Source organism: Aythya fuligula, chromosome 1, assembly GCF_009819795.1.
Source record: "Aythya fuligula isolate bAytFul2 chromosome 1, bAytFul2.pri, whole genome shotgun sequence".
Taxonomy (NCBI): Eukaryota; Metazoa; Chordata; class Aves; order Anseriformes; family Anatidae; genus Aythya; species Aythya fuligula.
The window spans coordinates 35,159,994-35,184,065 of record NC_045559.1 but is presented as its reverse complement, the minus strand read 5'-3'; the positions used below and the strand labels follow the sequence as shown (position 1 = coordinate 35,184,065).

Below are 24,072 nucleotides of genomic sequence, written 5' to 3'. Positions count from 1 at the left end.
TTCGAACTCAAATCGAGAGTTTCAGTATCTTAACATTCTGGCAGCCTCCAAACAAGCTGCAGAAACATTATAGCTCTGGTGGTCTAAAAAGGAAAATCCATGTAAGACCAACCAATACATCGGGGGGGAACTAAGTGTCCTTAGCCACATAAGCCCTCTTTGAGGTCTGAAGCACAGAGAAATCATTAAAATTAAAATTAAATATAAATAGTTAAAAATTGCTTTGAGATTAACACAGTTATGTTAAATGAAGACAAAAGTTATCAGGGTATCCTGGAATGAAGTTGGGAGATGAGAAAAGGAAGGATCATGAAATAGGCATGATAAAGCTTTTAGAAATGGTAACTGCTTTATCACTTGGTGTATATATAGAGAGAATACTGGGCAGGTAGAAGCAGAGAAGACTTACATTGTGTTGTAACAATCAGCATCTCTATCAAAAGCACATTAAAACAGGTATTTTACTGTCTTGGTATCATCTTTTGAAAGGGGCTGCTCCCTTTGCAGCCCTTTGCTATCAGTGGCAGATCCACAAAAGACATTCCCAGTGTTGATTTTTTTCCTCCTTTGTTAACAATCTGAATGAGTTCTGGTGAAGGTGGTTAAGTTTCATCTAAAGTGTTTCTATAAGAACATCTGAATTACTGGACAAAGTAACTCTGATTTCATGACAAATCCATCTAAAACCAGGGTTCTGATTTATTCTCTTCAGGGAAGATTTCCTGTGGACTTGAGTTGGGACAACCCTCAATATCAATACAGGCTAGGTGACGAGTGGATTGGAAGCAGTCCTGCAGAGGACACTGAGGATAGTGGTGAATGAAAAACTGAGCATAAGTCATCAGTGGACACTTACAGCGCAGGCAGCCAATTGTGTCCTGGGCTGCTCCAAGAGCAGCGTGGCCAGCAGGGTGAGGGAGGTGATTATTATCCCCCTCTGCTCATGAGACCCCACCTGGAGCCCTGTGTTCAGCTCTGGGGCCTCCAGCACCAGGAGGAGATGGACCTGTTAGAACTAGTCAAGAGGAGGGCCGTGAGGATGCTCAGAGGGCTGGAGAATCTCTCTTATGGGGACAGGCTGAGGGAGTTGGGGTTGTTCAGGCTGGAGAAGAGAAGGATCCAAGGAGGCTTTATTGCAGTGCTTCATTATATATAAGAAAAACTTTTTATCAGGGTCTGTAGTGACAGGGTATGTGGCAATGGCTTTAAACTGAAAGAAGGTAAATATAGATGGGATATAAGGAAGACATTTTTCATGATGAGCATGGTGAGGCACGGGTTGCCCTGAGACGCTGTGGGTGCCCCATCCTTGGAGTATTTAAGGCCAGGCTGAATGAGGCTTTGAGCAACCTGGTCTGGTGGGAGGTGTCCCATGGGCTGGATTAGATGGTCTAAGGTCCCTTCCAACCTTCATCCCATGAATCTTTGATGTGTGAACACATTTTACATCTGGTGCTCAGGCAGTCTGGTACTATTTATTTGGCACATACATGTATATCTAGCAATGGAGCTTCTAGGAAATTTTTTTTCAAGTTACAGTATCAACAGAAATAAAATACAAACTCCTCTAAGGAAGGTAAAAGCTAACATGACATAAAAAAAAAACAATGAATGAAAGGGGCCCTTCTGTAGGAAAGTAAATTTGTGTGTGGTATTCAAAGAGGTGGTTACTTCTCCAGCATTGCTTTCTCTACTACACACATCATCCTCTCTCAAGTGTTTTTATTAACATTAGTAAGTTCACCTGATGAGCTGTTTTCATTTTGTACTTAATTTTGTACTGGGCTGCTATATTCTACACATAAATATGAGGTTTTAAACAAAAAAACTTAGACCATTTTTTCCCCACTATGTCAGTTTGTCTTATCTTATATATATTACCTCAATCCACAAACTAATTCAGGGTTAATAGTTAATATCTTTCCCACTTGATAATTATTACAGTATTCTTTCATTTTATCACATTTTTTTGCCTTATAAATGCTTTTTAGAACCAGATGACAGAAGAGAATGTTTTACACATACTATCTCATGGAAATGCTATTAATCTTATTCTGTGTTGGTAGTTAAATAGCCATTTTGTAACCGATGATAACAGAAATCTTCTGATTAGACAAAGACTGCCCACTACACAAATACTGTGGTAAAAGTTTTTGTAAGAAACTGAAAGACTAAGTAAGGCCTTGAATAGCTTTATTGAAATCTGTATAAATAAACATGCGCATTTCAAATGTAAACCCAAGTGAACTCAAGTGCAGACAAAATTTTAACCTCTGTCATGCAGGAGGTTAGTTTACATTAAGAAAAAAAAAAAAAACTCAAAGCAGCTTTAAAATACCAGGATGAAACACCAGTTTTAATATCAAGGTATAAAGCAAAGCCATGTCCAACATACCTCATTTATATCCTGGTCAAATGCAATTTTTTAAACTTTTTAATGCTAACATAAATAAATAATTTACCAAAATGTGCACTCACAGAGTGAACTTTTATTTACAATACACAATTTATAACCTATTGTATTTGATTAGTTCAAGTGAAGAACATCATACTTTTTGCTTTTTATTTTTTTTTTAATTATCTGTTTAAACAGTGGGACACAAAGCGATTCTCCAGGTAGTAGATATGTGAAATGTGCCCCTGCAGTTAAGGGTTCCTCTCAAAGGCAGTATTGTATACAAATCAACAATACATTCTTCCAACTAGATCAACGGGAAAGCAGCAAATTAAAAAAAAAAGTTTCAAACTGTCACACTTATTTTGGCATCCTGGACCCCTGAACATAGTCAACTAAAATCCAATTTGAAGTTTTTATGCCTTATATACTGTACAGGTTCTGACTTGAACATGCAAATGCCAATTCTCTTATTATAATGAGTTACCTTTTCAGGTATGCTGTAAGGCTATGGTGAATTCCATCAGGAACACACACAGAAAATCAACAGGCCTACCTTTAAAACCAATTTGTTCATTAACAATTTAAAGGCAGGTTATATTGAAAAAAAATCTCACCTAAGCCCGATGCACAGTCATTACTATTGATACAGAATACTATTAAATCTGACCCTATTACAGAGTAGTTTGCAAGCTGTCAGACTATGAAAACTGGGGAGAGAACTTACAGCACAATTTTAAATTTTGGACTGACATCAGATTAAAATTATGCATATCTTATAAGCAAGATAACAGGAATTATGTCTGCAGCGTAGATTCCAACAAGCAACAAAGGATACTTACATTTAATTGAAAATCTTTTTGTTAATGCAGCATGACATCCAGAACCTGTTCCACAGCAGCAGTAAGGTGAACGTAAAATTCTGGATGCTCAACTATATCACAAAAGGTTAAAACACCTTTTCAAGCTATTTCTTCTATCATGATCGAATTTCAAAAAAAAATATTAATTTTTAGGGAGAAACAAAAATTTGATGTTTCAAGAAAACTACTGCTTATATATTTATGACATTTTTACTCGTAGTCTGTGTGACAGCCTAAGGTACATGAATGTATTCATCTAGGAACTAGACTTGGCAGTAGTATTCTTGCAGTACTAAGAAAATAAATGTCAGAAGTCCACAGATTTAACATTTTAGTTATTAACTCACATCCAAAACAAAAGAAAACATAATCCATCAGAACAGCAGCAGAAAACTTAAAAGGGGTTTATTTGTGATTTCCTATATATAGCTTGTGAATACAAGACTAAATGCATTAGAGACAATTTCTGTTAAAGGTTTTATTGTTTCACTTCAAGTACTGCACATGTTAAAATGTAATAAAGATTTACATTCTGTTATCTGAAATTCCCCATCTCAGATTTTTATTTTTAATTTGTTGGGCAATTTCACTCTTTCAATAGGTATCCCCAGTAAGAAAGTCTCTTTTATGGCTTCTAGTTCTTCCATTAATTAGTGTGCATACAATTTTCATTTTCTATATCATTATCATTTTCATTGCTGTCTTCATCACTTTCTAATGGGATGCCTGTGGCAGCTGAAGCACCTTGTTTAGTTTCCCGGTCAAGAGGAAAAAAGCCAGTTCCACTGATTGTGTCCTGTCTCTGGTAGAAAAGCACATATGCTGCTTTGGACTGTAAAAGAGAAGAGTATAATATGCTGATGAGATTCCAGACAAAACATTTAAAATCAGACCTTTTTTCTTTTTTCCTTCTAAGCCCATAAGGTAAAATCATATAGAAAAACAAAGCTTTCACAATAGGTTATTTTTGCATGTTGAAGCAAACAATTGTTATTTTGCATGGTCCTTTAAAATGAGACAAACTACTCCCTACAAATTTACTGCAAGGTTCATGACTAACACTTCGCTTTTCTTCCCTCAAGTTAGTATCATCAACAGTGTCAGTTTCAGAAAAATGAAAGGTACTTGCCACTATTTGGTCCTCACATGCAGTTGACACACTACTGTCATCAAAGTAGTACCATTTTCCGTCATCTTTATTTTTTGCAAAAGCAGTATCTAGAACAACAGAAGTGCAATGTTTAGGGAATTTTTTCCTTCTTAGATTTACTGCAATCAGTTGCTACAGTTTGTAATTGTTAAACGACTTCTAACTACTAAAAATCTGTTATCACTATTAGAAAATCTACACTTTCACACTTCTAATATTCTTTTAAATAACACTTGACCAATAACATTCCCCTTCTAAAGAGAATGTATATAGAGAAAGGATGGTTGAAATAAAAATCCTCAGTCACTTCTTCATTTTTCTCTCTCCTTTCAAGGAGATGTACAATGTACAAAAATACAGATGAGTAAGACAAAATAAATTGTCTGACTACAGTAGTTCTTATGAAGCTCCTAACCCTTCTCTTTTCACAATATCAATAACTAGAAGCATAAAAGAACTACAATTATCCTTGAAAGCTCATTTCATACAGTTTTTTTATTAGAACACCTGTGAAAACATTTCAAGGTAATGAAAAAACTATCCCTCAATCATTAAAAAATGCCATTGACTGAAAATGATCGATACTTAAATAAACATAAAAAGTTGCTACGTAAAATGATTATACTTGAAATAACTTACAATGCCCTCCTCCCATTCCTCCGTAGTGGTTGGAGACAGCAATCAAGTTGTAGCGGCAAGGCCCTGCATTTGGATTAATAAGGAACTCTGACATGTCCAAGTCACTGTTAAAAAACACAAACAAAAATAAATTAATACTAGTTATCTATCTATATATTTATCCATTTTGCATTTTAGTGGTCTTAAGTAAAGCCCTTTACTTTATATTTTCCACAAAGCTTGCATATATCACACTATACTGACAGTGCATCTCTCTCAGTCTGAAGAATGGAACCAGAACCAGTAATCTTACCCAAATGCTTGGTAGAGCTCTCCATACTTATCTACTCTAATTGTATTTTTATAAAATTCATGCTTTTCATCTACAAGTATTTTATCATCAGTAGTTACTGGATCCATGCGTGGAAGCTGAGCACAAAAACATTCTGCACAATTGTTGGATTAAACATATGTCCTCCTCATGCTGTTACCCTTCTAGCATCAAAACACTTAGGTTTCTTACTTTATTGGAAAGTCAACCAATGTGTCCAACTTGTCCCTCATGTATCTGCTGTAGGAAAAGCGCTTCAAATGAACTACCAGTACTGGGGGAAGTGACCACAAGTCTAACTTTTTGGTAGCTTGCTGATGTTCTTTACAGTTTGGACAATACCTAAAAGAAAAACATACTAATTAAATAACTGCAGTCATTATATATGTTCAATACATTGCCATAGAGGAAGCCAGCAACATGGGAGGAACTGAATGAGCAAAAGCTTACACACACCGATACTGCTTCTACTTTAAAACATGAGATACTGCTGTGCAAGAAGGCTTACAGTGAAGCTTGACAGCGTTTAGAACACATTAGCAGCACCCCCCACTACAGCAATCTCTTCTCCTATAGTAGTCTCTGTAGTCTTTACTTAAAGCAGTTTTCTCACATTAAGACAAAAGGTCAAGAAAACTCACTATAAGAGAGTCCATAATTAACAGGCAACTGTGGTTCTTCCACGTTTCAATTTTCAAATCCATCCATCTCCCATCCTATCCCCCTCACCACTAAAATGACTACTGTAACCTGCAAAAGCTCTCTACATTTATTCTCTAATTAGGCAAGTGCTAAAAAGGCTGTGACTTATAACAGATGTTTCTGCTCCCTACTTGAATACTTGAATCTTTTAAGAACTAAGGCTCAAGGAAGAAAGCAAGTAAGAACCATGCATGAAAACAACTCTTCTGTAAAGCTGCCTATGTATATGATCTACTTCTTGGTGTCTAACAAGTAAAGATCTAGGAAAAGAAGGTGAGCCCTTAATTAGGAAGGGCTGCAAAAGACTGCATTGCACTAACTGTAAGGGAAGGCTGTGACTGTGTTCTCATTTGTCTGAGAATATCTGCAATACAAATATTAGGAGTGATGAGACCTGGGAAGACCAGACAAATGAAGAAAAAAATGTGATGAATAACTTCTTGTGAAACGTATCTAGAAGCAGCTGTTCCACTTCAGCAGCACCAGTATTTTATTTTATTTTTAATTTCCAACACTCTACTTAAAACATGTTGCAAAAATGGAAGCACTTCATGGTACTTGAGCTATATGGTATCTCAAATAGCTTGTCCAGTGTTGTATAATCTACTCAACCTAGAAAAAATGAGAAGTTTTAAGTCAGCCTTCTCCCCTGCCCAAATAAAGGAGGATCTCTGGTTAAAAACATTTGGAATTCTCCAAAACAAATCCACAAAAGTGGCAGACCCTCTTTTCAAACCAAATTCTGAGCTTCAGGTGTTGAGGAGGACTCTTAACTGTTAGAACAATCCTGGGGAAGGATGATCTTATGGAAGCATCCTATAATTGTAAATATTCCAATATCCCTCCAATTCAGAATTTGGAACAACCATGAATCACAACAACAGTCTCTACCAAAAAGTTAATGGCATATGATCAGAACACGAATTTGAGATGTTCTACTGATTACAGACACCCCCCATTCTTTAAGCCTGTTAAGCACATCCCTATTTCATACTTTGTGCAAAACAATTTATATATTTGCATAAAAAGACCTCTAGTATGCACCAACCTTTCTCATCTCAGAAAATAATACTTTTTTAATCCACAGGCACAGTATTTATTAATTCACTGTGGATCACATTTCACAGACTATGATATCTTGTGGATCTCACCTTTCCTTCTAATTCTAATAATCATCTCCCATACAAACATTATCTTCCATATACAGTGACAACTTTTAGTTATACAGTGAATTAATATAGAATATTATTTTTGAGTATAACCATGCTTGGAATTTAATACATGGAAAGATTCAAAAAGACCATAAAAAACCAACTAGGTATTTGTGATAATTGTTTTTGAATAAATTTGAGAAACACAAACCACAGAATGGGACAATTTTAATGTTTTCTCCTTACCATGGGTCTTCAGCACCTAGTTTTTCCTTTGTTGTGAACAGCTCAATGCAATCTTTTAATTTCACAAAAGGCTTTTTGGGAGGCTTATATTCCACACTCTCATGTTTTTCAAAATCCTAAAGAGAAGTATTTCTTGAGTTAAGAGAACAAATGAAACAAAACTCATTTTAGTGATGTAGTCTTACTATGAACAGTAACTACATAGCTCCTATATATGGAAAAACTGATCAGAAACCATTCAAGCAAAAGCAGTTTTCACAGTTTCATATTTATTTCTGAATTAGTAAACCTCAGATTTGGTAATTACTTACATGTGTAAATGAAGTTTATTTATGGTAACATTTACTATCAATAACACAAAAACCTTAGATGCTTCTTTTGAAGAGTTTTACTATCTCTATGCCACATGAAGTAAGTTGTATCTTTCACATTTAAATTTTATTAGTGCTGGAAAGGGGAGCAACATGAGAAGCTTACCTCTGCTGCACTATCATCAAAGTATCTCTTCTTCAGTTCGGGATCCCAATCCAAAGCAAGGAAAGATCTTTCTAAGATTAAAAAACATGTTTTATTTTAATTTTACTTCTTGTTTTACATGAGATTTTATCAACTTTGGGCAAACACTCAAAATGACTTAAACAAAGCTGACATGAATTTAAGATGAAAAACTGATGTATAGACAATTTCTGCATTTCTAAGAGTTAATTACAAGAACAAATTATTTATACAGAATTTTCTCTTACAAGGTTTATCAAATAGCATACAGAGAGAATGAAACATTGTTCTGTGATGTGAGAAAAAAGCATCAGAATCAAATGTTACCCAACCTGTTCCCTGTGACTTACCGTCAAGCCTAGGTTGCCTGTCATCAAATCTAATATGCCTGGTATCATCTTTGATGTAATTTATGTCAGTATTGCCTAAATTATTGAACTGGAATGTAAACAATCGCTTTTTGTGTCCCGTGAGTGGTTGACCTTTGCAAGTATCCTCAGTACATAATCCATTTTCAGAGTCATTGTCACCTCCAACTGAGTCTTCTGACTGGCTGTTTTCATTCTCTGAAGGAAGTTCTTGATCCTGGCTGGATTCATCATCTTGTTCATCTGTCTCCATTTCACCTGAAACAATTGAGGAGGGAGAAATGAGGCAGAATAGCAGTAATTGAAAGACAATGCATAATTAACTTCAATTTTAAATCAAACAAAAAACACTGTACAAGTTTAGATATTCAGTCTTACTTGGAGAACCTTCTTCATGTATTCCATTTGGGCCATTACCATTGATACCATGGTCCTTACAGCAATGTAGGGATCCTTCAGTGTCTTCACTTTCAGTGCATGTTTTTACATATCGGCTAAAAATAACAAATGAAAGCAACACTTAGATTCAATAGATTTTTTGAAATACTTATATTGTTCAAGCCAGAGAGTTAAATGGTAACAGCAAGTCCTTTATAATGAACTGTACTCCTGAAATCCTGTCTAATTTAGTCAGAATAAATAAACCTACTGCCTAACATGTCTATTGCTACAAGCACATCTGAACTTCTGTTGGTCTATGATCTCACATTTTTAGCAGTTATTTTATAAAACTTGATTCTTCTATCAGTTTTAATCTGATGAGTAACAATCTCTTTAACTGTTAACTAACTATATTTTTAAAATAAGGAATATATGGGTTCATAATGGGGGAAAGTTACATCAACAGAAAATAAAGCACAGATTTCAATTGGACGTTATAGAACTAATTTATTCAATTTAATGCCACTTAGTCCAGTTTAGTTTGAAAGAGTGCCTACCATACAGTTTTACAATATCAACTAATACAGAAACTTGTATAGTAGATACAGGAGGCGTAACCACAGCAGGCTAACTGACAAAACACTACTGTTTTACCAAGACCTAACGGATATGAATTACTTCTGTAAACTGACAAATACAGATCAACTCTCCACCTACCTCTCAATTTTTGGATGAGGTCAAGCTAACAAAAAAAAAACAAATTAAAATCCACACTAATTCATATCTTAAGTGGCTAAAATTTGAGATTTAATACATATAGCAGAAAACAAATAAAAAAAATTACTGAAATCTAATCAATCTGTTAGCAATGCATGTAAAAATAGGTACCTACTGATTCTAACTATTAGCATTTTTCTTCTGTGTTTTTTTCTTTTGTGTTTTTCTTTAAACAATAACCTTACCACATTCTTAGCAGCAGCAAGTTATACAGTTTATCTTCAGTGTTGTTTCTAGGCACTGCTATGAGAAAAGGTTGACCAAACAGTGAAGAACCACTATGGCTGTAGCTGGTGTGCCTGCACTTTTCCCTTAAGCAAACAGGAATTATAACTTGTTCTGTATCTTCTGTTCTATTGATAGCAATTTCAAACCTAAAAAGAAAAAAGAATTGCAAACAAAGGATAAGTATTATTTAAAAGATTGCCAGGAAAAAAAATGAAGAAACCATAATTAAAAAAGGATAAAAAAAAAAAAGCCACGATTTGTCTTTATCTTATGTTTAGGTTTTAATCTTATGCAAATAACTAAAACTGCAAAGAAGTCATGAAGCATGCCATCTGTACTTACACATAAATGTCATCACGTTCCATAATACTACTCAAATTTTCATCCATGGCAAATATCCTGTGGAACCTGTGATTGTATATATCAGTAACAATCATCTAAAAGAAAAAGGAGTATGTATGATTAAATCAGGCTGATATACGTTGAAGTGTTCAATGTTGTTCCTTCATATAAGAAATTATTCTCACCTTATCTGCAGCAACACCTGACAGAACTGACAATGCTGTGCAAAGATCCAATATATTTCCAATTTTTGGAACAACTACTTTGTACTAAAAAAAATAAAATAAAAAACACTTTAATTCCTAATAGATCAAAGATACATGAGAAAACAAAACAAAAAACTTAATACATGTTCAGTATACTTCATACACATCTTTCATTCTTGAACTTAAGATACAAAGTATTTAAATCAACTAACAAATTCAGTAAGATGCTGAGAAATATAGTAGTTACCTTCACAACTTACACAAAACTGCACACTTTGAATGCTTTTATTGGCCTATAAAGTGCTTTTTTAGATTTTATTTTCTCCATAAGAAGGCTTAATAGCACCAATTACTTGTACTTCAACAAGTTATTTAGGCACCTAAATATTATGCACACTATTGACTATATTCTTTAATTTGGAACACAATACAAATTGTTTATAAAATACTACCAGTATTTATTTTAATTTTAACTTGTTCTATGAAAACATTTTGTCCTAAACTTCAAATGTAAGAAGAAAGGAAAGAGAACAAACGTGAAGCATTATTTTGTGTACTCTTAAAACCAAAGCCAAAAAATTTTTGGTAGGAAAACGCAGGATATCTTCCCCCTCCTCCCCCCCAACCTCAGGATGGTTATACTCTGGAATTCTTTCCTGATTACTAGTCTTAGCCACTGATTCTCAAAATATCTCAATGGCCTTTACTGAGAGTGCCACATGGATTGCTATTGTGTTAACAGCTTTTTCTTTGGTACTTTCTGCCTGGAATGCAATGGCTAATGGCTGAACTACATAATTTCATTTGCAGAAACAGAACCTGATAATTAACAGTCAGAGAAAACTTCTCTGTGGCTTCTTAGTGCAGTACACTTGCAGTTGGTAATGAAACTCCAAATAGCTGAGTTATTTGCATAATAAATAAAGACACAATTGATTAGATATAAACAAAATTAGAAATAAGGCATTATAACTTTGTGATTAATTAACACATACAGCATATATTTGGTATCTCATTAAGTCTTACAGTTTGGAAAGAGCATGAGTTCAGGAGCACTTTTATGAGTCAATCTCTATTCATTCTTGCATTACCATCTCATGTCATACAGGGGTTATCTTCAAATACTGTGCATCGCTTGTGCAAATCCATTCAGATTACACCCCAAATGTATTCATTTTTTTCCTTAATAAATATATCCTGTTCTCATAACTTATTGAATTGCTGGCAGACTCATCTCCCATTAGTTAATATCTGCTCCTTTACCTTTGATTTTCCTAACTCATATTGCCTTTGAGAACACTAAAGCATTTTTGCAAGTCTGCCTAAAACGTGTATTATTTTATTTCATGTATCCTTCCTTACAGCCAGAAGCATTTCATTATTATTTTGTTACCATTACTCTATGTACATTTTTTCATGCCATTCTTAGGTGTGCAATACTATCCTTCCAAAAAAATAAGGGAACGGAGATTATTTTATTAAGAAATCTCATCTAAAAATTTTTCCTTTGACAGTTAAGTCAAAGCATATTTTGACTATTAAGACAGCATGGGACAACCTAACTTTTTTTTTTTTTTTTTTTTTTTTTTTTTAAAATCACATCACCAGTCCTCTGATATTTTTCTTTTGAGGCTAATAAACTCAGGAATTAAGTCTGGATTAAGTCCATGTATATATATATTTTAAAACTTATACATCCATTATAGCAACATTAAAATCAAAAGTTAAGAAAACATATATTTTAAAGATTAAGAAACCATATTAACACAGCCATAAATAAATTACCAGTATCTTCCTTAGAATGGATAGAAATATAAGAACATATTTATAGTCTTCCTCAGACATTCTAAGTGGCATTTCAGAACATATGCCAGAAAACCAATGATTTGTTGGATTTGCTTATTGTACTTGTAAATTTTAGCAATATAAAGGAGCTCAGATTCATTGTTAATGCTGCATGAATCAGGCATTTCATACATAAAGAGGCTTACCTGCATAGGCTTAGCTAGTGGATCCATTCTAACTAAATAAACTTCCAAAGTGCGTTCTTTTTTCATGGGTAATGGAAGCGTCAAATAACAAAATGGATCAAAAGTTACAGAAATCTTAGCACATTCAGGACAGACTAGGGTGGATTTAAAAAGGCCATGAAATATATCTACAATGATGGAATCATTTCTTTTTAAATGGTTTTCCCAGGCTTCTTCAGCAACCACCTGTAAATAAAACACATCTTGGGTTATGATATGCAGTAGCAAATGAATAGTAAGAATTACTAATAATGGTATTGGTAGAACATTCTCAGTTACCACCAAGGCATTGAAATCTTACTCCGAAGGACTCTGTAAGGTATGTTATACTACCAAGATCATCGTTTAAATGACATATGCTTTTCCTAGGACAGAGATCCTTTCAGTTTTGGGCATCGCAAATCCTGAGAGAGACTTCAAGATGCTTGGGGCAGGACAAAAGAACATAAAACTAAAAATCTCATCTGTAGTTCCTCATACTACAAGAGAAATAACTTGTATATTTGTAGCTCAATGCTAGAGGAGTTTCCCTGAACTAAGGGTGTTAAAGACGGAACAGTGCATACTACACAGATAAAAATAAAGGAACAGCAGAATGGAAATTGTTTTTCCAAGTGAAATCAGCACTGAATTGAACAAAAAACATTTAAAACCTCTCTCATGTCTCTTCAAATGAAACAGAAGTGTACGTATATACTTGAGTAAGATTTCCACTTAAAGGTCTTGGCTTATTTTCTGAAGTCTCTTCCAGAAAAAGCAACTCCTCATCAATGTCCCAACCCTTCCGTGCACACTTATGCAAAAGTATCTTGCAGCTTATAGCTTTGACTAAAACCAAGAAGTCCAGCACCAAAAATACTACCTTGTCCGGTCTCCCATCTGCATCTTTTAACTGAATATAAGGCTTTTTCCTAATTCGATTCAAATCCTCATGTAAGCCATCCAAGAGAAAAGCCAGTAGTTCTTGACAATCCTGTTGCTGATACCCAGAAAATTGTGGTGCAAATCGTCCCACTTGTGTCTAAAAAGAAAACCAGAAATACTTCTAGAATCTTAATTATTATACAGAACAGCTACTTATGAGATGCTACAGCATAAAGTTGAAAAAACAAAACATTAAGAAGATAAGCTTTTCAATGGAAACAGGAAATCAAAACTAATTTGCAAAGACCAAACCACAATGACAATTGATACCATTAACTGGTTGCTAAAAAGAAACTTGGATATATATTTAAATATATGAATGGACAATACACAGCTGAATATTGCTTCAAATTCTTATTATTACACATTTTTGTAAGTTTTGCATGCTTAAATTACAGAAACAAACCTAACATTTTCCATTCAGGTTCAATTCCATACTAACCTTAAATGCTCTTGGGGTAACATAACTGTATTTTCCTGACCACATCTGCTTGATGAGCTCTGCATAAGATTTTGCTATTTCACCTCGCATTCCCAAAGGATTGTCAAAATTCAACTCTTCTTGGTACTTATCATTAAGAAAATATTCTGTAAGAGGAGGTGTGTTGCTCAGACACTGTAAATAGAAGTACAGAATCTTTAGAATGACTTTATTAGTTCAAAAAAAGAATGCTTGAAGTTTGCTAAAGTAGTCGTAAAAAGTACTTTGAACTGTAATGCTTAGTGCCAGAAAGTAAAAAGTTATTTTTTTTCTTTATTTTTTTTCTTTGTCCCCTCCCCCCCCCGAAATAATGATTTTAAACCAAGACTGGCTACGGCTATCATCACAAGTCATGTATGGATGATGTTTCTTGAAAGCTTTATGTCAGAATTTATTATATACAGTAAACCAACCAAGCAAAGTATGACAACTATTTCTATCCCGGTTCAAAACAAACAGAAGGTGGTTCTTGACAAATGAATAACAGTATTATGAAACTCCTTGCTGAAAGATGTTATAAATGCACAAAGTTACGAGGTGTCAGGGACAATAAGAGTACTTGAAAAAGACTGCCAGTGGGGCTTTTTAAATCTAAATAGACAATATTCAGAAAAAAAGTGAGCTGGAAATTGTTGGAAACACTTTTTAGCAGGGGTAGGAAGGAAGCGAATTTGAGGATGTTTGCCTAATTCCTTCTCCTCCTAGGCATCTGCTTATGGACGCTGTTGAGAACAGTCAACTATGCTGAATGGACCCGACTCTTGATCAGAATTAGCGCAGCCCTTCCTATGTTTTTTTATGTTTTGTGAAACGTTCCTTTAAATTTTGTGATGAAGCTGTTCTTTGCTAAAAGTACCTCGAGGAAAGCAAGGGCCTTAGTTTAGACTGAGATAACCATTTATCCTCTGTACCAGTTCCCATTTTCTGTCAGCACTTAGAAATAACAGGATGTAATCACTGCACTATCACTTACAATTTTAGGAAACCACTGAATTTGAATTTGTGTGTGCTACTCCTTGCATTTTGAAAAAAAAACACCACAAACAATGTTTCTATCAATGTTTCTATTAGGCTTTCTGCATTCTTTATTTTATTAAAGATTCTAAGAAAGATCAGATATTTCATCAGTCTCACCTGCCTTTCTGTAAAAAAAAAAAAATAAAAAAAAAATGGGGGGGGGGCGGGGGGGGGGCGGAGGGGACACAAAAATTTCAGTTCACATACATTACTGTGTAAGATACAACAATTGAGACTGGAAGAATTACAACTTTATTAAGCAGGGCAAAAAAGTTATTCTGTTTTTTGCCTGCTACACTTGTGAAATATTTCAAAGAAAAGCCAGATACATGCTATAGAGAGATAAGTTTCATGGCCATTTCACACTCCTTCCTCTATTTCCCTCATCACCTCAGGCTTTCACAACCCATGAACATTACTAAAAATATCCTTATGTTATGGGCCCTTGAGGACAGAGCATTGACAAAAGCTCATTTTTCTCTTGCCAAATGGCAAAGAGGTTTTATTCCTGTTAGTAGTCATCCCAAGATCCCCTGATGTCACAGACCTACGTCATCCGTTCTGAACTGATCCACGCTGCTAAGAGTTAGAGAAACATTTGGTCTCTCAAAGCCATAGAGAATTGGTCAGAGCTTTCAACAGATTATTTTTTACTACCAACCCGAATGAGTGAGTTGACTTCCAAGTTCTGCCAGATACCTGGAAACAGTACAGTGCAAACCATGCTAAACTAACTATAAACTACAGCTCATGTAAAATTGCATGTTTGATCTGAGTGATACAACAAATCCTGCTGGTATTCTCCTCTGCTGGTTCTGATAGCCATCTGATTGCACAATAAACATATTTATCTCACTAACCTGTCAAAAAACTATTTTTCCTCCTCACTTTTCTTCTGGTCTGGATTACTTTTGGGCTGGTTTAGGAGATCAAATCAGTTCAGCTGATCAGCTTAGTGTGAGGAATGTCCAGAACAAGGAACTAAATAATGCAGAAATAGCAAATTTTTCTATATATTTTTAGTAAAGCACTGCACTTAATGTGCTGGCAGTTTGTTGTTTCACCAAAAAAAACCAAATACATGTTTTTCCACTTTTCACCTGAAAAATTAGTTTTGTCTCTTTCTCAGAATATTCATTTATATCTGTACATATAAGGCAGGAAGATTACTATAGTACATTTCCCTTTTTCTTTGTAACTACTTCCACATTCCAACATAAATTGACATTAATAGAAGAACTGGAATGCACAAATATCTACCTGAATGCAGTAATTTCTGAGATGGAGAACTGCCATCTTATCTACAATCTCAGATACCACAAGTTTTAGAAGAGTAACTCCTAAAGGAACTAATACAGTTGGCCACATATCCACTGATGCATAACGTATCAACATCATTGACAAAGCTAAACAACTGCAAGCGTGTTTACTTCTTGAAAAGGCTGGCAAAGGAGGCCTGTTTATGGTCATGATTAACACCAGAAGGGGAAACAAAGCATCCAGAAGCCAATTTGAAAGGAAGCCTATATTCTTATTTTCTCCTTTTGATGTAATGTATTGTAGGTATCAAGGAAGCCCTATAGAAAGCATCAATTAAAAGGAGTTATTACAACCAAGGCAATATACTAGATAGCAAAATCACCAGATTTACACGCTCTGTTCAGCCTATTTTTTTTGTTTCAAAAACACAGAGATAGGTAAACTAGCACATATACCAATGGATGAAGAATAACAGAAAATAACAATAGCTAAACAAATATGGTAGAACTACAGAAAACTTTGTGAGCTAACAAGTTAACAGAATTGCACTTAATTTCAGGCACCAGTCTCCATAAGCTTTACTTAATCCACAAATCTTCTGTAAAGTGTTTACTCTCTGAACCCAAACTAGTAGTTGAGCTGGGTGACCACAGGAAAAAAAAAGAATACAACAATGCAGAAACTCCAAGACCAATCAACAACTATAAGACAAGCCACAGAAGAAGTATCGGCCTTCAACATGACAAAGGTTAATATTGGAATTAAGAGTCCCGCACTGCATATTAATTACTTCGAAAAAGGAAAAAAAAAATCTGTAGCAGAACAACCTGCAGATAGCAACTACTTACGTCATCGGTATGAGAGGATCATAATCAACCTCTAAGAAATTCAGAGCAAACAATGCAACTGGACAAAACAATGCTTCGTGCACTTTGTGCATCAGCTGCATTATGCAACACTGTGCTCCTTGTTGATGTACGTGCACAGGAACAGCCCATAAATACTCTAAATTATTGAGTCAAAAAGGAGAGCTAAAAATTTATATGACATACAGAGTCTGCTGTTTAGAAAGCACAGGTGTAACTGGCAGTGTGTGGGAAGCATTAAGAAGCACAGGAAGCTGAACAATAAAGATTATTTTTAGTGCTTTACTGTGGTGGTTTTACCCAGCTGGGCAGCTGAGCTCCACCATAATTGCTCTCTCACTCCCCCTCCTCAAAAGGAACGGGGGAGAAAATGTGATGAAAAGAACTTGAGATAAAGACAGTTCAACAATTATTGTCACAGGCAAAACAGACTCAGCACAAGGAAGCTAATGTAATTTATTACCTATTACTAGCAAGCTAGAGCAGTGAAGAACTAAAAGCAAACTAAGAACACCTTCCCCCCATCTACCCTATTTTACCTCCTCTTCCCAAGCACCGCAGGGGAACAGGGAATGGGGGCTGTGGTAAAGTCTCTACACTTCATCTCTACCCCTCCTTCACAGTCCCCCTCTGCCCTTGCTCCCCGTGGGGTCCCTCCCATGGGATGTTGTCCTTCCCAAACTGAGCTTGCGGGGGCTGCCCACAGGCAGCAGCTCTTCAAGCACTGCTCCCACATGGCTCCATACCACGGGGTCCATCCCCCAGGAGCAAACTGCTCCAGCACGGGTCCCCCACGGGCATCAGTATTCCCCAGACCCCCTCCCTGCTCCTGTGGGGGCTCTCCATGGGCCGCAGCCTCCTCCAGGCCACATCCACCTGCTCCACCGGGGGCTCCTCCACCCATGGGGGGGCTGCAGCATGGAGATCTGCTCCGTGTGGGACCCATGGGCTGCAGGGGGACAGCCTGCTCCACCAGGGGCCTCTCCCTGCACAGCCCGCAGGGGAACTGCTGCTGCCTGCCTGCAGCACCTCCTGCCCTCCTGCTGCGCTGAGCTTGGGGGCTGCAGGGCTGCTTCTCACTCCTCACTCTCCCAGCTGCTACTGTCCAGCATTTTTTTTTTCCCCTTCTTCAATCTCCTCTCCCAGAGTCCCAACCAGTGTCACACACTGGCTCAGCTCTGGCCAGCAGCAGGTCTTTGGAGCCAGCTGAAACTGGCTCTTACTATGATGCCTTTATGGGGCAACTGATTGACTCTTCTCACAAAGGCCAGCCCTGCAGCCCACCACTAACAAAACCCTGCCATGTAAGCCCAATGCATATTATTTCTGTAGTCTCACTGGAATATTTTAATTCCAACACTAAACTATTATCTTATTAGTGATTCTACCTGTCATCCATGTCCGTCCAAACTTCCACATGGGTTGAAAACTAAAAAGTCAAGCTATCCTGCTCTAAAACCATACCTTAAATACTGGAACACTCTTACACTTGCAAGGATCTGATTGTTTAACTGATAAAAAAGGAAAACGTATGAGGAAAGAGAGCCACCATGACGGTCAGTGGGGCTGAAGCACTTGCCTTGTGAGGAGATGCTGAAGCATCAAGGCTTGTTCAGCTTGGAGAAGAAACTGTTTCAGGGGGACCCAACAGCAACCTCCTAGTACCTACAGAGAGGCTAATGCGAAGATGGAACTAGGCTCCTCAGTGTTAAATAGTGGGAGGACAAGAAGCAATGGGCTTAGATTCTTAATGTCTCTTGTTTCAATGTAAGGTAAGAAGTTTTCACCATGTGGACAGTAAACAGTGGAGCCAGTTGCCCAGAGAGGTTGTGCAGCCTACCTTCTTGGAGGTTTTCAGGACCCAACTGGGTAAAACCTTTGGCAACACTCTGACCTCAAATCTGACCTTCCTTTGTGCTGGAGGTTGCACCAGTGTCCTCCTAAAGTCCCTTCTAATCTGCATTATCCCATGATACTAAGGTAACCAGGAAATACTTATTCACATCTCAGAGGGGATATTATATGGGAGTGATAATAAAACTTCAAAGCAAATTACCTATTATGCCAGTAAACTGTGGAAATGAGAAGGAGACAATGAGATCACGAAATTAAGCTAAACATTGGGTATTCATATAGGTATCATGCTTCTTGAGCTGCCCTACTTAATACAAGTTTTACACAAGGGACACTAAAATTTCCTATTTCAGCTGCCTAATATGAGACCAAGAGCTGACTGACTGAAAAAGAGATCCCAGTTGTAGAAGAAAAGGTGAATTACTTTACACCTGTCTGTCCTACTTTTGTCTGAAGAGCTTAGTGTCAGATGTGGTGACAAAAACATTCAGCTAATGCACTCTTTAACCCAGACTCTGTATGCCCATGGCAACTGAGACAGAACAATAAAAACGTACTCATTTCACGTTTTGGTGAAAAGCATTGTTTTGTTTGGATAAAATCATTGCTGTAACATTGATGATCAGAGGGCTGGAGCACCTCTCCTATGAAGGCTGAAAGAGCTGGGGCTGTTCAGCCTAAAGAAGAGCAGGCTCTGGGGTGACCTCATTGTGGCTTTTCAGTACTTATAGGAGGCTTATAAAAAAGAGTGACTCTTTTGCTCAATGAGATAATGACAGGACAAGGGGGAACAGTTTTAAACTGAAAGAGGGGAGATTTAGGATTAGAGGTTAGGAGGAAACTCTCCACTTGTAAGGTGGTAAGGCAATGGAACAGGCTGTCCAGAGAAGCTGTGGATGCCCCATCTCTGGAGGTGTTCAAGGCCAGGTTGGATGGGGCCCTGGGCAACCTGATCTAGTGGGTGGCATCCTTGCCTATGGCAGGGATTGGCACTAGGTGATCTTTAAGGTCCCTTCTAAGCCAAGCCATTCTATGAACCAACCTTAGAAGGAATGCTTTTCAGCTTTCTGAATAAAGGAATTTCCTGAAATACTTCATTTCAAAATTCTCAACAACTGCCGTTTAAAAGTATACATAATCACAGCGATGGCAAAAATAAATATATATATATATATAAACATATAAAGTGTTTTTGTTTAAAAAAATACTTTAATTCTTCTCCTGTTTTTGCTTCACAAAACGTAAACTGGGAATTCTCAGGTTTTCACAGCAAAAGAAAAAAAAACCTTTACCCACTGAGATCTTAATGCTATTATCTAACACAATAGGGCAAAGCAATACTACGGAAAGATCCACAGGTGGCAGCACAGCAATACTTCAGAAAATACATTCTCAGTGCTGGGTGGATAGAATGAAGAGCAGAAAAAAGTGGGAATCAGCAGAAGTGGATAAACTGTTTCTGTTCAAGGAAGCTACACCGGATATACTTCAGCGCTGACTGAATGGAAGGGATCAAGATAGAGCTTTTGCAACAGAACATACATGAATGTAACTGGAAATTATTCCAGCACTTAAAACTCTACATCAAACTATTTAATGACAGAGTTAACCAGTTCCTTAATCATCTTTTGTCACCTTTCAATTGCCAGTATGCCCAGGTCTCTCTTGTGCTGGGGAGCCCAGAACTGAATGCAGCACTCCAGGTGTGTCTCGTCAGGGCAAAGTGCTGAGAAGAGGACAAGGCTCACCTCCCTTGACCTCCTGGCAGTGCTCCTCCTAATACAGCCCAGGAGGTCAGTGGGCTCCTTTGCCCCAAGGGCACATTGCTGGCTCATACTCGGATTTTTGTTAAACAGGACCCTAGGTGCTTCCCTGCCAAGCTGCTTTCCAGATGGTGGGCCTCTGTTCCTCTCTCAGCATGTACTGGTGCTGAGGTTATTCCTTGCCACATGCATGACTTTGCATTTCCTTGTATGAAACTTGAGGAGGCTCCTGTCTGCCCATTTCTCCATCCCTCTGAATGGCAGCACACCCATCTGGTGTGTCAGCCTCTACTACCGGTTTTGTATCACATCTGAACTTGCCGAGGGTACAGCACACTCCATCATCCAAGATCAAAGACTACAGCATCCAATATTCCCAAGCACAATTCCCTAGTTTCCAATCAACACACCCCCTCTTTGAGCCCATCCCCTCTTTGCTTCCAAGATCAAATGTGTTCACAGTGCTTTGGCCATAGGCATTACACATTACTAAGCAAGCACTAAATACCTTTAGCCTGAATAAACAAATGTTAGCCCATTAACAGTAGAAGTAATGGCAAATTAACATGGGAAAATATACAGTTTCTGTGTAACTGAAAACATAATTGGAAAAAATGCAAAATTTAAATGGTTGCAAAAGGAAAAAGCAGACTTTGCAGTGTATGAAACTGCAGAGTGTTAATAACATGTCATACTCCCAATAAAAAGCATTTTCATGGATTTCTTGGATAACACTAAACTCTGAAAAATTCTTTCCTTGAGAGATATAGTAGATAGAACTGAAAGATACGTCACACTTCCTTGCAAAGAAAGCTGCCGAGTAATGCATTTGAAATAAATGTACTGCCAAGGACAAATGAATGGTAGCAAGCCAAACTAAAAGCTGCATTGCTCAAAAAACACGAGTCCTTTTAATTTTCTTACCATGGCACTGTCTTGTGAATCAGCAAAATTCTGTTTATTCACTTACACTACACTTTCTTATAATTCTTATTTAAACACTCAATTCTTTGGATAGAACTGAAAAGCAACGAAGGCTGGCTTGTTTTGGAATGTAAACATCAGAAGATATTTTTGAAATCCTGTTAACACAGTGGGATGCTGATGTAAAGTGTAATAAGCTGAATAAGATACCTAAGCACAACAACCCATGCTAATCATTCTCACCTAAGTTTTTATATCTACATGTATACAAATTCAAATTACAATCAAAATTAGCTTTGTTTTTAATCAGTCTAGCCTGATAGAGAAGTAAAGTTTCATTAAAAAAATGTTTTGCTACGTACTAAGAATATTCTTAAGCCTCTAAGTTGATTCTGGCTCACTCACTAGACACAAAAACATACTGTTAATTTTTTACTTTACAGTAAGTAGTATGATGATGCAATTCAATAATCAAGAGAGGTTACATATAGAATTTTATTCATAGAATCACAGAATGGTTGAGGTTGGCAGGTGCCTCTAGAGCTCATCTGGTCCAATACCCTGCAAGGACACCCAGAGCAGGCTGCCCAGGACCACCTCCAGGTGGCTTTTGAAGAGCTCCAAGGAGGAGGCTCTACAGCCTCTTTGGGCAGGCTGTGCCAGTGTTCAGTCACTTGCACAGTCAATAAGTGCTTTCTGATGTTTAGACAGAACCTCCTGTTTTCCAGTTTGTTCCCACTGCCTCTTGTCTCAGAACCACTGGTTCTGACTTCTCTGCATCCTCCCTTCAGGTATTTATACACATTGACAAGTGTAGCCCCAAACAATTACTGATGTCTGGGGCTTTTCCTGCCCACATGCAGGACTTCACACTTCTCCTTGCTGAACTTCATGAGATGCTTTTCAGCACATTTATATAAACCGTGGAGGTCCCTCTGGATGGCAACATGACCCCCTGGTGTATCTGCCACTCTCCCAAAGCACATTTATGTCTGCAGCTACCTAATAGGAGGCTGTGGACAATATGGAGCCAGACACTTCTCAGAGGTACACAGTGACAGGACTACATGCAGATGCATGCAGAATGGATGCATGCAGAAGACTGTACCTATGATCATTCTGAGATCCCTTCAAAGCCAAATTATTCTTTGATTTTATATACCAAAAAAAAGGATAGAAAACCTTCATAGGCTATGCATCTCTGGAACATTTCTTTCTCTGAACAAATTTCAGCAACTTCATAAACTTAGATTATAAACGTACCTGAAACTACTACTTTCCTGAACAGGATAAAGAAGAAATTCAACGTAAGCCAGGAACCCCTGTGATGGTTACTGAGATTAAATCTGAAGTATCCTTGGTAAAGACCCGGGATCTTTACACTCAATAGGAAAAACTATGAAAAAGAACTTAAGTACACTTCACAGTTTTTTGACCTAAGACTGGTTTGGTGACAAAAACATGAGTTCCAGAATTAAACAGAAACAAATTATTAGGTCTTTCTAATCATTAATGAATTTAATTTAGAGAAGAGAAGGCACTGGGGAGACCTCATAGCAAACTTCCTTTAAAGGGGGGCCTACAGGTAAGATGGGTAGAGACTCCTTAGTATGGTGACAAGGCAAGGGGTAATGTTTTTATACTAAATAAGGGCAGATTTAGACTAGAAATAAGGAAGAAATTCTTCACTATTGAGGGAGGTGAGGCACTGGAACAGGTTTCCCAGAAGCTGTGGATGCCTCATTCCTGGAAGTGTTCAAGGCCAGGCTGGATGGGGCTTTGGGCAACCTGGTGTGGTGAGAGGTATCCCTGCCCATGGCAGGGGGTTGGAACTGGGTGGGCTTTAAGGTCCCTTTGGACCCAAACTATTCTGTGATTGTCCTGCTGCAGCTTCCACTTAAAAAAAATTGTAGTCATTTCACTTTTTTCTTTCCTGTCCTGGTTGGAGTACAGGTATACTAATATTTCTATTGCAACCATAGCAAAGAAACTAGCTTTTAAATTCCTGTAAAATATCTCATCTATGACATAGTAACTATTCAAAGGAAAAGGTGATGCGGAAATATATTTGAAGGTTCTCTGCATGTTAACCTGTGCACTAGAAGTCTATAACAATCGATTAGAAATTAAGGCCTAGTAATCCAGTGGTCATCTACTTCTTGACACTTTAGCCCTACAACCAATACACAAGCATATCTCAAAATGAAAAAGTATTTTTCAAAACATGCCTGCATGGCAATCATTACAAAATCAATAAATCCCACTTAAGTGTTCATTCATCTAAAATGCTGGTCAAATCTCTTTCTGACAGTGACGACTTTCTCCACTGCAAGAAACATGGGAAACAATGAACGCAGCTACATAAACCAGTTTTCCCAATACACCAATACAGTTGTATTATTTCTCAGTATTAATCCTATCCTGCTTCCGAATGGAGTCTTTTAATGTTAGTTTCCAAATATGGCAAAATATAACAAAATATTTGTTTCCAAATAATAAGACAAGCTCATTTTATTCCAAAGTACATACCTGAATTGCTGAATTCATGAAACATGTATTCCCCAAGTTACTCAGGCCACATAGGCCTGGTTGTTCATTGTGTCTTCCTGGCTCTGAATAATCATAATTCTTATAAGCAGTATATGATGGGAGACAATAGTTTGAATTTTTCACACTGTAAAAAAACAAGACATCTTTTAA

At 37.1% G+C, this 24,072-nt stretch overlaps 1 protein-coding gene across 2 annotated transcripts in view; it reads right to left on the bottom strand.

The window, feature by feature from the left end:
- Nucleotides 1-2,176: 2,176 nt before the first annotated feature.
- The window catches only part of USP15 (ubiquitin specific peptidase 15), a 71,970-nt gene continuing 50,074 nt past the window's right edge, over nt 2,177-24,072 (bottom strand). For both annotated transcript variants that reach the window (XM_032185992.1, XM_032186002.1), the window contains 15 exons: nt 23,902-24,046; nt 13,650-13,823; nt 13,146-13,304; nt 12,245-12,469; nt 10,233-10,316; nt 10,048-10,142; nt 9,663-9,851; nt 8,698-8,813; nt 8,302-8,577; nt 7,934-8,004; nt 7,457-7,572; nt 5,550-5,699; nt 5,048-5,151; nt 4,388-4,476; nt 2,177-4,090 (listed from right to left, as the gene is read on the bottom strand). In XM_032185992.1, coding sequence (XP_032041883.1) covers nt 3,905-4,090; nt 4,388-4,476; nt 5,048-5,151; nt 5,550-5,699; nt 7,457-7,572; nt 7,934-8,004; nt 8,302-8,577; nt 8,698-8,813; nt 9,663-9,851; nt 10,048-10,142; nt 10,233-10,316; nt 12,245-12,469; nt 13,146-13,304; nt 13,650-13,823; nt 23,902-24,046 — 2,179 coding nt within the window. In that variant the 3' untranslated portion in view covers nt 2,177-3,904. The remainder of the gene's footprint in view (nt 4,091-4,387; nt 4,477-5,047; nt 5,152-5,549; nt 5,700-7,456; nt 7,573-7,933; nt 8,005-8,301; nt 8,578-8,697; nt 8,814-9,662; nt 9,852-10,047; nt 10,143-10,232; nt 10,317-12,244; nt 12,470-13,145; nt 13,305-13,649; nt 13,824-23,901; nt 24,047-24,072) is intronic.